The sequence below is a fragment of the Bombus affinis genome, chromosome 13 (genome assembly GCF_024516045.1).
Source record: "Bombus affinis isolate iyBomAffi1 chromosome 13, iyBomAffi1.2, whole genome shotgun sequence".
Lineage (NCBI taxonomy): Eukaryota > Metazoa > Arthropoda > Insecta > Hymenoptera > Apidae > Bombus > Bombus affinis.
The window spans coordinates 6852187-6869064 of NC_066356.1; the positions used below are offsets into that span (position 1 = coordinate 6852187).

At 41.0% G+C, this 16878-nt stretch overlaps 1 protein-coding gene across 1 annotated transcript in view; it reads left to right on the forward strand.

Annotated features, from left to right (window-relative positions):
• Nucleotides 1–16804, forward strand: part of LOC126923373 (uncharacterized) — a 34289-nt gene extending 17485 nt beyond the window's left edge. The window contains exon 2 of the mRNA XM_050736764.1: nucleotides 13912–16804. Coding sequence (XP_050592721.1) covers nucleotides 13912–14908 — 997 coding nt within the window. The 3' untranslated portion in view covers nucleotides 14909–16804. The remainder of the gene's footprint in view (nucleotides 1–13911) is intronic.
• The last annotated feature ends 74 nt before the right edge of the window (nucleotides 16805–16878 follow it).

The following is a 16878-nucleotide window of genomic DNA, read 5'->3' on the forward strand; positions in this document are numbered from 1 at the left end:
TAATAGGAATTCCTAGGGGAGGTTTTAAGCTGTCTGTTGGACTGTTTAGGGAAAGCTTTCCTTTACTAGTTATTGAAACTTGGTTTTGATAAGATTGTCTTTTATATGCGTAAATAGAATCTTAGTTAAATATGTATTTATTTCATCGTATCAATTTAATTATAATAAATAGAAACACATCGGAAAAATACACGAATAAGTCACATTTCCTACTTTTTATAGAGAAGCAGTTTTAAGATTCACCAATCGTCAATCAATTTCATATTGTCAGAATTTTATTTATATTTGGTTCTGGAACTAAACAGGTGATTTTTCAATTTCTTAACAATTTTTTAAACGTTGCACGATATTACAATATCGAAGAATATTGTTTGTCTTTAGCCTCCATAAAACTTGATCAATTTATCAGCTACTGTTTTAAAAATATGTACTGAAATAATTGTAAAGTGTAGAATTAATAAAGTAAAGTATGAAAGAGTTAAAGAATAACCACGTTTTAAGGTAACAGATAGAAATGATGGAGGATTTTTTTAATTGGAAGATACGCCATAATAAAATTATACTCGTCTTCGAGAAACGTTCAAAGGCAAGTCTGCATATGTCAAGTGGCAGTAATTGATGTCAGTGAAACCCCTCCGTACGTACACATGCGATGTCCTCGAGAAGCGTGCGACGCGGGTGGTGCGGAATCTAATGGCGAGATATACGTTTATGGCTGGTGAATTTACGATCGATGTAAATGCGGAGGGAGGCCCTGTCCCTCTTGAGCTCCTTCTTCCGCAGGATCGTTGTTTGCAATTCGCCGCACGTCACTTTCACGGCAGACAGGGTCTAAAGGCTCCTTTATCGCTTGAGATTCGACGTAGATATCGTCGTCGATATTATCGTCCAGGATATCATACTACATCTTCACGACTCTGTTAATCAAATTATTATGGAATCTTGCCGATCATCACCGCGATACACTCCTCGTAAACAAATTACTTGGGAATTTCGATTTTTATGCATATGCGTTTTTTCTTCTGATAGCTATCTTTTTAAACACTTTTCCCATTTTATAGCTTTTCCCATTATTTTATAAGCAGCTGCTGCTTTGCAAAAATCAAATGTCTTAAAATTTGAAATTATTCATTTTTTGACAGATCGTTGAAATCTGCATAAGAAACATTAAGATCAACTGTATTTTATAAATTTTGGATATTTCGAATATACAACACTGACTATAATTATTCTTTACAAGCGAACTGATAATTCGAAGTACATAAATTTTATAAGTTTTATAAGCTTTTACTATCTTGCTGGCTTAGCTGCTGCGATCTTTAATAGCTAATACGATGGTCAACTAGACTTCCTGTAGATTTTGAATTTTAAAGAACAAGCATAAGACTGATGTTTATTTGTTAATAATTCTGTAACTTGCATCATTCACAAATATCTCACTATGTGTACAATAGAGAATACCTTTCTTCTTCTTCTTCGATATCCCAAAAAAGAAAAAAGGTGTTGGCCATTATGCTATAACAAACAAACAAAACTGCATAACCAATTAGTTCTACGGAAATTCATAAACGTAGATGTCGCAATCACATAACGTTAATTTTATGTTCCAACAATTTCAATATCCATATTTTCCGTGTATCTTTTTTTTCTTCCAAGCAATTTCTAACTAAAAAGTTAGTGAGGTTGAACACGCAGAAGAGGTGGTTTTGGTCGCGTTACCCGGCATTCGCCCATGAAACGAAATACATATTCCGGGATTCGTGGCACGTAGTTGGAAAGCACAATCCGTGACCGCCGGATGCTTTCAGACGGTTTTCCACGTAGCGAACAATTTTACATGACGAATAAGTCGGCGGTTGGTGAGTTGCATGCCTAGTCTCGATAGTAAATCTTTGTCGCATCCGACGAAGGAAAAGTTTGGAGAGCTTGCATTTCTCGTACATTACACTATAGGAAATTTATTTCTGCCACCAACCAAATGGCCGAGCTAATGAACTTCTCTCCCTTCCTCCTTACGATTCTACATCGAATTTCATAGTCCGTCGAATACGCGCGAAATTCAATTAAACGTTTGATTTATCGCCAACTGTGCCTGTGTTCATTCCTTCGTGCCCTTTCCAATCTTCTGAAGTTGCAACGAAGCCTCGTGTATCGAACTTGCTTTAATCCTTTGCGAGACTAATGGGACAATATGTCTTGAAGCAACTTTTCGAGCGACTGCTGGCTTGTTAGAATTTTCCTCTCTTTAGTGAGGTCTGTGGAAACGTAGGATACGTAGGCAAATGAGATTGCACATTTCGTTTGAAAAATCAGATTCGCAGTATTCGCGTGTTCTGGCATAATATAGGTATTTCAATTACATGTTACAATAATTTTCTCCTTTCTATATCTCGCATAAAATTCTCTACTTCTTTCTTTCAATGTGTTTTCTTTGAGTACGGGTTTCATAGTAGTGCCTAGAGGATCCATGTCTCTGCATTTGACGTATTGCATTTAACCTGCATCTGACATACTACATTTAACTTGCATTTGACATATCTAGTTAGTTATTTTTATACCGTTTGTGTTTTTATGCATCATCTCTAATGTGATGTCTAGGAAAGCTTTCAAAGTACGAGTTTCACAGTACCCGCGGTTCTTTGTCCCTGTATCATACATTTAACATATCTGCTTCCTTATTTTCATATTACTTGTGTTTCTGTATAATACGCCTAGTGTGGGATCTAGTAAAAGCTTTCATGAATCTATAATATACGCTGTGAAACAGCTTTTGTGTTCTGATAAAGTTAACCGTAAGAAGTACCATAAAAAGATGGTCATTCCTTCCTGATTCCTGAATTACGACTTGGAGAACCGGGAAGAGATCGACTTACAAAAACGTCTGCATGCAGAGGACACGATCGACTTTTCCATCTCTTCCTATTGCCTCTCCTCTTTTTGTCTCCATCTTTCTACGACTTCTTGGCAATGCGTACGGATTTAATGGGCCGTAAGGGAGGGTTCACGCTATATAAGGCGACGTCTGCGCTACGTAGAATCGATGATGCTCTCCCACGGTGCGTATTCTTACTTCTTCTCACTCTTTTTTCTTCCTTCTCATTCCTCCCACTTTCATTCTCCCTCGTTTCTCGACTCATTAATCAATGCTGGCGTAAAATTACTCTTCATTTCTGATAGCGACCTTGTTAATAGCAGCGAAGCACGATCGATCAGCGTAGATCGTCACCTGATTAGGGTAGATCCATCGTAACAAGCCGCATCGAAGAGAGCCCTTAATAGGTTTCCCGAGCATGAGGATGCCTTTTCCCGACGCTAATCACCGCTAGATACCTTTCCCGGATAGTATCCTTTCGCGATACACGGAAAGCCACCAGAACTCTAACCAGTTACCAGCGAACATCGTTTCTTTTGGATTTGTAACGTTGTTACGTTCTTGACCGTAGGTCTTGTGGCAAGAGCGGTTGTTTGAATCGAAATTTATGTACGTATCTTCGGCCGTTGTTGAGAGAACTATCCCGACCATGCCTTCGAACAATTCCAATTATATGGAGAGTTGCCGACCGCCAGTCTTCTCGTCAATTGTCACAGCTAAGTCGATACCCTTACGGACCACAACGTTCGTTAATGCATTTTCTCGAAAAGGGGATGTGATTCTGCTCATGGACATTAGACCGAGTCTCTCGATTCGCCACCGATGTCCAACGAAATACGTGGAAATCTTGAATTCTCTCTAGAACGATCGAACCGGTTGTCGACCGGTTTGCCGTTTAAAATATATAGATCCTGTCTACGAGCAAAGGGGAAGAATTCTCGTTTTGCTTATGTTTGGCAGGTGACGAGAACGTACAGTGAACTCGTGACATACTTTGGTCACGGTCACGGTTACCTCGATTGTTATTTTACCGAAAGCACATAAAGATAGTCGAGGTATTTTCAAGGACGTTGCATAGAGAAACGGTGAAAGAGACAGCTGGCTGATTTACAGACGTCGCGGTGGCTCGATGCGATGCAGTTCTCGGCGGAATCGCGATCTCTCGCGTGGGTAGAAACTATCGCGAGAATTATTTCACGACGTAGCTCCGCTCGACCCCGCGACACCGACATAATTGAAAACTGGTGAAACGACTCGCTCCAAGAATTTGCATGATAATTCCATCCCCTTTGCTGCTTGTGATTTATGTCAGCCATTTAGGTGGAGAATGCTCGCGTGAGTTTTGCATACCGGAGAAGTAACGTCGCCTAGGGTAGATTCTAGTCGGTGACTTCGATGCCTCGCGAAACCCAGTTGCGACTTTGGAAGAATTCTTTTATGTGTTCACTGTCTGCTTCTCTCAAGGGAGAGAAAAATTCAAATGAAAGTTTGCAATTTATTGGTCAATGATAAATTCGTGTAGAACAATTTTGGGGTAGATGGTTGTTGTTAGAATTCTCATTATGTAATTTAAACCCTAATAGCAATTGTAAAAGTTATTTGATTTTTGTATGTGTTCTAAAATTGCGAAATTCCAAAGGAGGATTAATTGGTGAATTATTGCGCAAAAGCACCCGGATAACGAATAGTTTTCTAATCATTCCTAAGTATAAGCTCGCATTCTGTGAACATCCTAATACGTACCAACAGGGATGTAAATTCGTGCTTCTACAAGATGGTCGGCGAAAAATCATCATGGTTCGCCACCCATACGAAGTGCATCACGAAGAGGTTAAGGTTAGAGGATCTATTCCACAGTCGGAAGGAAGAAGTTAATCGCTATAAAATGTTAGCCCGGCGCGGTCCAAACAAATTCGGTGCATTGAGATTTATGGACAGCACGTCCGCCTGTTTCCCTAGCCGATGCACGAACGCGCAGCGCGGTGTTCGCATATGAGTACGTGCACGTTCGAAACCATGCTCGAACGGAAACCAATAAATTATTTCAGTCACGTTGAATCGAAGCTGAATTCCACCGTAGCACGCATTTACCGATCACTGTCATTTGCCTGTGGCGAGCCGCTTCCACTTGGACATCTATCAAACCGCGATCGCAATTAATTTTTTACACGTTGCCCCGCGTGATTACGGGTCGTCGGTGATAATAGGTTGTCTGTGATTGCACGAGTCACAGGAAGAGGACGGTTTCTAATAGACACACGAGAGCCATTGGTACTCGCACACAGCAACGACGTACCTGGTCTCCCGATACTTTGTAACAATCAAGCACTTTTCCGGCCATGGTTATTCCGTGGTGAATAATGGCGATTCATCTTCATTGACTCGCGATTGCCTTCATCGTTTCTTGTATTCATTCGGTTCTTTTGCTTGATCTGGTTAGATAGTAAATTGTATCAAGATGAAGCAGCGTAAAATCGCTTATCCATCGCACGAAATCCTTAACTAGCTTTCGATGGCATGCGTCGCGGTTTCGATAAGAACTAGGCAGCTGACCAAGCCGCGGATCAGGGTAATTTGCCACAATCGAACGATCCACGCGAAGCTATTCGATCCTATTACCTTCATAACCTGTGTTTCTTGCTTAATCTCGTCACGTGCGTACGGATGATTTAGTATTTGTTTGGAAATCCTGCGTATCTCCTATCGAAATTGCAGCCAGCACGCGGAATTCCACGCGATAACACGTAACTCGCATTATCGCGATATATATCTTGGATCTTGCCCCATGCAGTACACCTCGAATCATCCTAATCTCCGTTTTCGAGGATTTTATCGCACCCTGTTCTTCGTTCCATCGCTTTTCTCCTTTTCTTCGATTGTGCGTGCGTACTACGACCGCTGAAAAGTATAGGGACATTTGTTTCATTTTGTTTTTGACGTAATCTAATTTAATTACAGAAACAAATAGAAAAACTTTATTAGGGCTGACATATAGGATATTATGTCGATATGCGGTAGAAGAATCGACATTTGTAAACATTAAACATTATGATACATTTTTGTCTTTTATAAACATAAAAGTTTTTTTTAAATTATTAGAGCTATGGTTGTAAAAATAATGTTTCAAACATTTGGACACTTCAACAAGTCGAATATATTTAATTTTCATATATCGTTGATAAAGTTTAAAGTAAATAATTAAAATTTCATGTGATATACATCTGTTGCTTCCACAAGAATTGATTATTTGGGGGTCGTATAATAGGAGTCTATTGATTTTTTCTCCTACATATGATTTCTCGTTTGTATAGTAGGAGTCCACGTTCAAATAAGTGGATTAAACTAACAAGAGATCGGATATTCGCTAAAATTTGGCTTAAATAATTTATGCGAACGGAGTTCTACTGCATTGTTAATCGAGCAAAGTATCACATATTTATGAACAGCAGTGTAGAAGCATCGCTTTCTACGATACGCGTGTGGCTATATCTGATTGATCATGTGCGCTTGAGCCTCACGCGCGAGCACGTGTGCCGTTCGCACGAACTCCACGACGAGGGTGCACACTCGATACGAGCCTCGTGGACACGAGTCGGAGTCTTTGTAGTCGACTATGGTCAGCCTCTCTGCACCGAAGATCACCAAGGTGAACAAACTCCTTTGTCCTCTCTCTCTCTATCTTTATCACTCTTACACGCTTTTGTTTCTCCGTCGTGCCACGGATTAATACTCTGTCGGGACCACCGAATGATTCTCTCTCAACCACGGGATTAACACGGCTACGGTACGCGCCGCCGACGAGCGTGAAACCGCGTTCTCGTGTCGATGACGAACATCATCGTGGTTTATAGTCTGTTTCACGCATCGCCATGGAATCTTGCGAATTATACTCGAAGTTTTTACTCGACCTGCAAGTATACAGCTGGTCGAACGCATTAATTTCACAGCTTGATAATTACACGCGGTAAGGTTTCGAGAAATCTGCGAGTTAAGCCGGAGATCCACCAGAAAGCTAAGCGGATGATCTATGCTATGCTAAGTTCAAAAATATTTCTTCGATACATATACGTATGTTAGCAGTCGAGAGCGAAAATAGGTGGGTAAGTAGATAAAATAGATATCAACGAAGTTTCATTAAATACATCTTATTTACAGCAAAAATTAAGCTACGCTATACGTTAAAAGTATTTGGTTCAATAGTTTCATAATACAGTTGGGGACAAAAATAAGTAGACAGATAGTGGATATCAATGAAATTTCGTTCATCGCATATGCGTATAATGGATAAAACTTACATAGATGACACTAGGATTAGTTTGATTGAACTCCATTTATACTACTTCCATTACCTGTCCACTCACTTTTGTCCTCGACTGTACGTATTGAAGGGAATATTTGTAAACTTAGTCATAGGTTCAGCTTAGCTTCCCAGTGAATCTTCGGCTTTACGCTTCCTCCTGAGTTAAGCCCTGTCAGTATAGTCCGAGTCCAAGAAAAGGAACGTCCTTTTCACGAACTCGGTATTTCTGGAACGGAGAGGCGGCTGGGAATCTCTCTTGCTAAACTCTCCAGGAATCTGAAATATCCAATGGAGCAAAAAGTCGTCGTTTCCTGGGACGAATCGTTCTCGTTTCACATAGTTTGCTACCGTAAAATCGAAGTTCTCGAAATCGTACCCCGGAGCGTTTCTCCCTGTAGACTGTGGCTGAGTAATTAGTCCATCCGTGTAGCCTGAAATCACGAGATTAAACTCGGTTCACAGTGAGGTTGACAGTGAATGAATGACAAGGGACCTCGTTGCTTGTTCAGGGATAACTCGTTACCGTTTTATAGTCGGTTGGACGAAACGTCTCGATGGATACAGCAGGAAGTTACACTCTTGATACACACTATGATAAATCTCTTGATAATGAAGTAAAGCTGAAAGATCATTAGGAAATTATTACATACCTTTAAATCTATTCATTTCGATCTAACCTCCCATTTAGAAGATGTATATCCGATATGATCTGCTTCGGCAATTTGATCAATTATGTGTAATAAAATTAAATCCTTTTTACTCGTTCACATTCGCCGCAAGTACTGCCTTGATCAGTTTTAGTACTTCTATAATTAGTTCACTGCTATATATATTCGATTCTTCTCGCTTTCCTGTATAATTATCAGCAATTTTACCAGTAGGTTTATTCGTCAGAACATTAAGTGAAAGTAAATACATAATTATTAATTCATTATCTTTTTGTAATTCTTGGAAATAGTATTTGCACTAAATCAAAATACAAAGCATGTATTCACAATTATTTGAGGATGCTTAAGTAGCTATAAGAACAAGACGAAAATGTGCTATAATACATTTTCTGAAAGCTACTATCTTTCTCCATACTTGATCAGCGTGGCTTTCATATCTTGATAAGTTAGGACTCGCGACGCGTATCAAGAATGGCTCGAGTGGATGCGTTGCATCGACTCGAGCGAGTCATTCAAGGCGAGATGAAGGAAACGCGGGACGTGTACGGGTGGCGAGTTGGCTTTTCTCGCAGTCGAATGTTAACTCGACCAAGACAGAAATTACAGGCTTGCCGGGCCATTACAATCCCGCGGCAACCACCGACGTCTCGTCGTACCTGCCTACTCGTTCCTCTTCCTCTTCTTACCCTCTCGCGCCCGAGCGCAAACGCATTCCGCCTCGCGGTCAAACGAATCGGCCAACTGCCGTGTTATTCTCTCGTTTGAGCTTTCACGTGATCGTAAGCAATTTGTTCTTGAAAAGTAGCTCTTAGAAAAAGAGGTGATCCAGTCAGGCTTATATCGCGAGAAAGTTACTTGGTGTAGACCACGGTCGCGTTATTGAATCAATCAACCAAGTCTAACACTTATGTGGAAGGATCTCGTGTTAAATTTTACGTTCGATGTACAAAAGCGAATAATTGGTGTCTGTGAGAAGGAAGACACAGGACAGTTAGGTAGTCGATGAAACGGGTCGATAGGCCGGTAATTATGTGGTAAATTACAAGAGCGCCTAACAAGTACACCGAAAGAGAGAGTCGACGTTAGCATGGTGCACTTGGTCGGGTGTCGGCTAATGACTCGTGCTTTCATCTTCTCTGATGGAAACGTTACGGTTCGCTAGAACGAAAGCGTCGTAGATTGCTTCATCGGTTTATTAATAGACCGGTATGGTTCTCCAAATCTGAATATCTATATTCCACAATCTTCGGAATTTTTGCTGTCCAAAACGGGTTAAATGGTCGTGTAATGTGTTACAAATGGGTTTTTTTTGGCACTAGGAAGCGTCATAAATAATTTAGTCAATTTATTATTAAATCTGAATACGTTTTAAAGATTTTGGGCTGTTTGTTTGGTCTCGAATCGTTTCGAGTGCTTTTGTAACGTGTTACAGATGGGGATGTTGGCGGTATGAAACTTTGTAGATTATTTTATCTACGTTTTAGAGTTATTGAATTCTCTTGAAACGTACCAAATGCCCGTGTAACACGTTACCAATGAGAATTTTGACGATACGAGCATCCTTGGAAATCCGAAGACCTACATTTTAGAATTTTCGTAATCTTTGTGTAATCAAATTGGAGAACTTAGATAAAGCGTAAACTCGTAGATTATCTTATCTATTCCTTAATAAATCTCTATCTTTCTTGAAATCTGAGTAAACATGAATCTTCGTAGTCTCGAAAACCATGGAACAATTGTGTAACGTATTACAGATGGGAATCTCGGTGATACAAAGCGCTGTTCGATATCCCATCTCGGCTGATAGGGTCAGGTCGAGAAGCCAAAGTGAATAACCCGCAAAAGCCGATCCGGCTGATGATCATGAAGATTAATCTCGGTTCACCGCAACACGTCAGTGTTGTTGCTCCTTTTCATTTTTCATTCCATCGGTACGACGACGTTGCCCCGTGTCTCTTTTTCCGTTTCCCCCAGTCGTTGCTGTTGATGCGTGTTGAATCGTCGGTCTTTCTCACGCATGTACAATATACACTCGTATGCACACGCACGTGCTACTCCGCCGACTGCACGCCGCCTCTCCACCTTCTCCCTCGACCTGTCTTCTTCCACCTCCGGTTCTCCTCCTTCCCCTCCTCCTCCTCCTCCTCTTCTTCTTCTTCTTTTCTATCCTCTTGCCAGTTCTTTTTCATCTTTGCCTCGCCTCACCCGTTCGGGTCGTGCTCTCTTCACCGCTGTCGATCCTCGACGCTTGCTCTTCCGCGTTCTTCTAACCTGCCAATCGTGCGCTTTCGACGAATACGTCCAGAGGTAATGGACTACCGATCGGCACACACTCGCTCGGTCATCTTCCTGCTGCTAAGCGGAATCGTAATCGCGACTGAAAACTTTTTGCCAGACTATGCTGCGAGTACGATTCGAGAAGAATAATGATGATCGCCCTGTTGGGCATCATCAGACCTTTCGTTATTGTTACTTACTTATCGATGAGAGGATGTTGTCTTTTAGGCCGTCCTTTTGTGGCAAGGTGATTTATATATGTCGCTATTAATAGTTAAGCTGAGCGCAGATCGATTTTACAATGGTAATGTTGTATGTATGACTTGATAAATTAATATTTGCGATGATTCAATACACAGCAGAGTGCAGTTGTGTTATTGGGAATATATATAATACTCGATGGTTTATGGTTTTAATAACCATAATAATAATTATAAATGATGCGAATTGGACGCGATTCACGTCATTGATGTAAGAAGATCCTAAAGTAGGATCACTCAAAATTTCTGATATTTTTCAATCTTCTTCATGCGTCTGTACGATTGTGATTAGAAATTATAGTTTGAATATGTGTGTATGATCATAGTTAGCAATTATAATATTATAGTAAGAAGAATTAAATTTCTACAAGTGGCAGAATTCAATCAACAGGGATTATATCTATATCGATGCTCTTTAGGGAATATAAATTCATCAAATCTCACAGCATCGCCATTGTAAAATCGCATCAACTTGAAGGACGCGTAAGCTCGCTCCAATTCCCCTATTGCATTTGCTAAATCTTCTGCTCACTGTCGGGACGATGGCCCCTTATCACTCTCGCAGGCGACCTCACTTATTTTTCTCGAACAATGAGTTTCATTGAGGAAACAGCCCGTCCGCTCCAGCCAGAGTACGTCCTGCGTGTTTTTATTATACTGAAGATCGACGCAGATAGAGCTAATAAATGTGACGAGAGGCTCGAGATTCGAGGGAATCGTGTGAATGGAGCTTTGTTACGAACGCAAACTTGTAGATCACCCAAGACAGATATATTCGTCCTAATGAAAATCAGTTAACGAGTCTGTCGACTCGGAACGTCTTCGGGCTTGTCTCTAGATCAGGATTTCTCAAACTCCTACGAATTAAGATCCACTTCTGAAAGCGGTAATTTTCCGCCACCCAGTCGGAGATTGCACGAACTCTAATTTCTGTCGAGAGTTGATTAATATGGAATTTAAATTTAATTTGGCATAGATCCGTGAGCCGAGAGAAACTGGCCAAAAATATAACACATTTGTAATTCTTCGTGTTTCAATCGTGTCATTAATATATTGAGTTATCTACACAACGTGTTGTCTAGTCATCGTGAGAGTTAAAAATTTGTGATAGACGTAAGTAGTAATTCTCGCGTGATTTTTATCTCTATCGACTTGGAATTGTTCATCTGACAATTCTTGGTGAGTAAAAAGCTTCTAACGGATATGCAAACTACTTAACGCGACCCTCAGTTTAGGAATCTGTGTTATAGTTCGATAAGCGTAGGGCGCTCGTCAAGCGATACATATTTCTTACTGTCGACGCCTATTTCGCCTGCTTGTCTCAGATCTCACGATTTCCTCTCTTACGTCTCTGATTCGCGCGCGTGACACTTGGCTCACGTGCACGAGCGTCTTAAAAAGAACGTGCACAGTCGAGAGAATAATTTTACAGCGAGGGAAATGCCTGGCTAGCATATTAATTTCGCGTGACAGGCGTTCCTCGTGCTTTCCTCCTTCCGAATCCATGAAAAGTCAAAGAAAGGAATATTTATTAACTCGTTTTGGCTTCTGTCAACTTGGTCGAGCGAAAACTACCTTTGTTTTTGCTCCCTTATCCATCATTTCAGATAGTTTGTTGAAGAATCGGTCAGTGATTCGTTAGGGAGACGTCGGGATTTACTGAATAATGCATGAGCGGTGTCGCTGGATACGCTTGAAATAATAACAGGAAAATTGCACTGGCGTCAAACGCGCAACTTAAAATCGGTAAAAATATCTCGACCGATATATCTCGACGTAGGAATATATTTACAAGCGTTTGAATGGCTACCTTTTTCGTCGAAACTAGATAGAAATTAACAGGCAGAGATGAACACAAAACACGGCGATACTATTAGTGAAATGGAAGGCACGTTTCTCGATGCTACGCGCGAAGCATCGGTTTAGAAAAAGAAGAGGAACGGCTGGTGAATAATTAGCGAGGTCTTCCCCCGTGTGAAGCGAGTAATTAAGAGGAAAAGGTGATTTATCGTTGGCGTAGCCGCCGTACGCGACAGGCAGCCAGGCCACGGTGTCTCGATGGTTTAAGAAGCATCGTGTGTTGGTACGCGAGCTCTGCCGCGGAACATCCACGCACGTCGTCGTTTTTGTCCGGACGCCTCTCTGCTCGTAAAATTTCAAGTCGTCTCGTTGCCAGAGTCGTCACTTTTACGGTCAATGAAATTCTTCTTTTGCTCCTTTTTTCCTCGGACGTTACACAGCGAGTTTAATTTACGATCTGCCAGGTGGCTAGCTTAGGGGACTAGTTTCGTTCTTTCTAGCTTTTTCTCGAGAGAGAAAACGTTTCAACTGATAGACGAGGTCATGGCTGCCAAGCCGCTTTTTCCTCTTTTTAGATCGCGCGACTTGCTAGCTAGTGATGGATTGTCTTTTAAGCTGACACGGGTCGGAGATACGTCGCGAGATCCGCTAGTCTTTGATATTCTCCAAGCGTCTTCCATGCAACCGTACCGCGTACCGGAACTCCAGCCACCGCTCTGCTCTGTCTTCCGTCCGCCAGGCTTTTAGCCCCTTTACATTTATGGAAGGCGTATCTCGCCAAGCGTGGATGAGATATCTCGCGTGTACTTACATTAAGATGCACAATGGCGAGTATGTAAATGGGAAAAGTTCTTATATCTAATTCAACTAAACTTAGTTTGTACTTTTTACTCGAAATGAACATTTGGAAGTTTTATATTTATAGCACTTCAAAGTAAAAGAAATGTAATTGTAGATTTTATATCATAGGGAAGGAATAGATATAAGATTCTGTAATATATTAGGTTGTCCCAAAAGTTTCTTTTGTTTCATAAGGAAATAATAGATGTACAATATTTGTTGTTTTATATTATTTTATTGAATTATGTATAGTCCATTTTGTAGTAATAGGACAACAGGGGTTAGCAAACCAACTCAGTGATGTTCTTTTATTTATAACGTTACTATATAAAATGAAGTATTTTGGTCTAATTATCTATTGAGATAATCCATCTATGCAAAGTTCTGGAAACTGTTGGCTCTCGTCTTAATTTTTGCTACAGTATACTGCCGACATTGACGTTCCAGCATGTGGTTATCAAATGCCCGTAACAGCATATCATACTTCTAAAATCAATTTGGTTTTCATCATCCTTATACATGAAACATCCAATCACAAACATTAGAAAACGAACACGTGAAATATGAAAAATATCGCAAATATATCGCCCATAAATGCAAAGAAGTTAGTTCGAAAGTCTCGTAAAAGGAATGCTCATAGCGGTGTCTGCCGTTCTGGTCCACAGAATCGAGATTTAATAAACGCGTAATTACAGCGTAAGGACAGCATAAATCACGAGACTCTTTTCATTTATTTTATTACGTTTTTGTCGACAACCACAAGATGGTCCACCACGTACTTTTCCAATTACGCTATAATCTTTTAAATCCTCTCGAAGTCAGGTTTTTACGCAACGATATGAATATTTACAGCGGTTCATTTGAAATTGTGATTGACTATTCTTTTCGTTTCAGATTGCTGAGCTGCGCGCTGCTGCTCCTTTCGGGCACCATCGTTGTAATCGCATCCGAGCAAGCGGTGTCCAACTTCGAGACGGTTCACACGAGCAACGCGGCGATCTTGAATCGGCTCGGTCTCGCGCCGCTTCAGATCCCCGATGGACACCATAAGAAACGTCTGGCTGGTCCCGAGCCGCCTGGACTCGGCTCCCAGACACGGATCCACCAACCTTACAGCCGTCGACACGGACATAGAGACAGCCACGTCTATATCGTGAAGCTTCCTGCCAGTCCGCCGTACTACACGATTACGAAACCGCACAAAACGACGAAAGACGACAAGATAACCAAGACTGGACCGAATTTCCCCGTAGGATTTCAAGGAAACGGGAAACCAGCGAAGATCTATCACTGGAATCTTCCTGTCGTGAAGAAGATCGGCGAGAAGAAGAGACTGTACTCTCAGCTAAAGCTGGAGCAGGCTAAGAAGAAGATGGACGTCACCAAGAAGTATCAGAACTCGAAGAATTTTGTAGAGACTCGGGGCAGTTCGAAGATCAGTCAGGATCTTCCTCATCAAGAGAATAAGAAATATTTTGATAACAACAACGATAAGATTAACGTTCGTCAAAGTAGTGACAGTCCATCGAAGCACGTAAGATACAATGATAAGAGGCTCAACTATCCCGATCACGAAGAGAAGAAAAACGAATCGACGAAGAAAAACGAATCAACGAAGAAAAGCAGCACCAACTTGAGCAACAAGACCTACAGGCTGGATGATTCAGGCGTGCACAGGATTCACCTGACGAACGAACTTCACGGCTCGAGGAACACGGCAAAGGTGAAGAAACACCGGAAGAAGGCAGCCATGTCGTACTACGCGCCAATCACCGGCAAGTCCGGCTCCACGAGCATCCACAAGAACTTCCCCGGAAATGGGAAACCGAAGGCGTTCTACGTGATGGAGAAGAGTCGCAAGCCCGTCTACTATCATCCCTTGTTACCTTAATCTCGCGTCGCGACGCTAAGAATCTGTGTACTCACGTGTTAACGGCCCGTGAACTTGTTAACTTAAGTTAGTCGCGACATCGCGATGAAACAAGAGCAAGGGCCGTCGTTTCGTAGGACGATGACGAAATTTTCAAAGGACTGAGAGAGAAAGAATGATCAAGAATGCGTGTGTGAGAGAAAAAGAACGAGGGATGTTCGGATGGAGTCGTCCTTGCTCGAAGCCACGCGTATCCTGCAAAAACCGTTCCACTTTTGTTACAGTTGTTAGAAGTATTAGATTAGGTTTCCCGAGACTTTCTTTGGAAAGGTGGACTTAAATTTAGGATAGTTTAAGGAAAGTTTTGCAAACGCCTGCGACTGAGTTCGGTGGTACGCTCAGAGATCTAGATTAAGTCCAGGGAAGTGATCGCTGGCGCTTCTTCTCCTTTCACGAGCCAAGCACCGACGATCGCTTCCTGTTGCTACGTTTAACTTGTATAATATATTTTTATAAGTTTTAACAGATACTTTTTCTATCGTATCGTCGATGTGTGCCGTTTTTTACAACAAAGGAATAAGCCATCATGACTGGTTGTCTTATGAGATACGTAAAAATTATGTTAACAATGGAAACAATAGAATAATGAATTTGCAGTCTCGTAAAGCAATCGGTCACGAGCGAATTTTTACGAAAGACTGGACAATATACCTATGTATACCCCTCTCGATGGGATGCACATGCCTTTTTCTACGTATAATCGCGCAAGGATTTTTACTGGTTCTTTTTTTTTCTCTTTCTTTAATAATGAATTGCAGAGGCGCGAGAGCAGCAGACATTTTTTATATTCTTATATCGTATGTTATAGGAGGAAGCTCAATTGTATCGAACCATGGCATTCAGTGTAGTGTAATAAAAGTATTTATAGTACTTTGTACAAGAATGCGTTGGCTGTTGTGTGTGTCCGTTGAGAAAAAAGCAAAAGAAGAAAATCGGCGAAGAATAGTAATGTTTATGCCGCGAGTGTCAGCCGTTTAGATTCTTGCTTAGAATGAGAACCGCTCTTAACCCGTTACAGCACATTTGCGATAGTATCGAGCCAACAACGAACCCTTTGCCCCGAGGGCCACATTTTTTGATAATTGACCATCTAACTTTGAAATGACCAGAGTGCCTATCTTCCTTCGTCCAACATCTCTTTTTTTTCTCTCAAGCCCTTTAAGCAACGTCTTGTTTGTCATCCGTGACGAGAATTAGCCCCTCGTGTTCTGATCTGAGAATCATTTAGCGACTCGTCGTAAAAAATGATTTTATCCATAGGTAATATCATTTCGAACAAATAGAAAGGTTTAAAAACGACAGATCGTTTATTTCGATGTAAAAGCTTTAACGTGTTACGTGCGTATTTTTTAAACGATATGTTATCTGCAAATAGGAAATTTATTTGAGGAAAGATACGCGAATTCCTGGAAATATCATTGAGGGAAATCGCGAGATTGTATTGAAATTCCATTTGAAGCCGGCTTTTCCGGGATGTCTGGCGCTGGTGTTATCGCGATCTTTGAATTCAATCTCTTTGAGCAAGTAGCATAGATCGCGAGGCATCCCCGTAACCAGACAGGATATAATCCCGAGTAGACTCGCGTCCCAAGTCAATATTTGTGCTACGTGAGAAGGGGAAACATATGAAACGCGTTTTCTGGTCGACGCAGCCGACTGGTAAGAATTCTCGAAGAACGCCAACGTTCCGCTTTCTTTGGTAAAAAGATAGAGAAAATGGAAATTATCGATTGGAACTTTCGTATATTTTTCACGTATTTACAAAGTAAAAAAAAGGAGGAAATTTCTGTAAAAAAAGTTTAGTGATAACGGCATATAAATTACGACTTTACAAATAAATATATGCGATTAAGTACATTATGTTATGATACTAAATGCTTCGTAATATCATGGTTTCACTCAAGATATAAAACAATGGATAGTTATATATT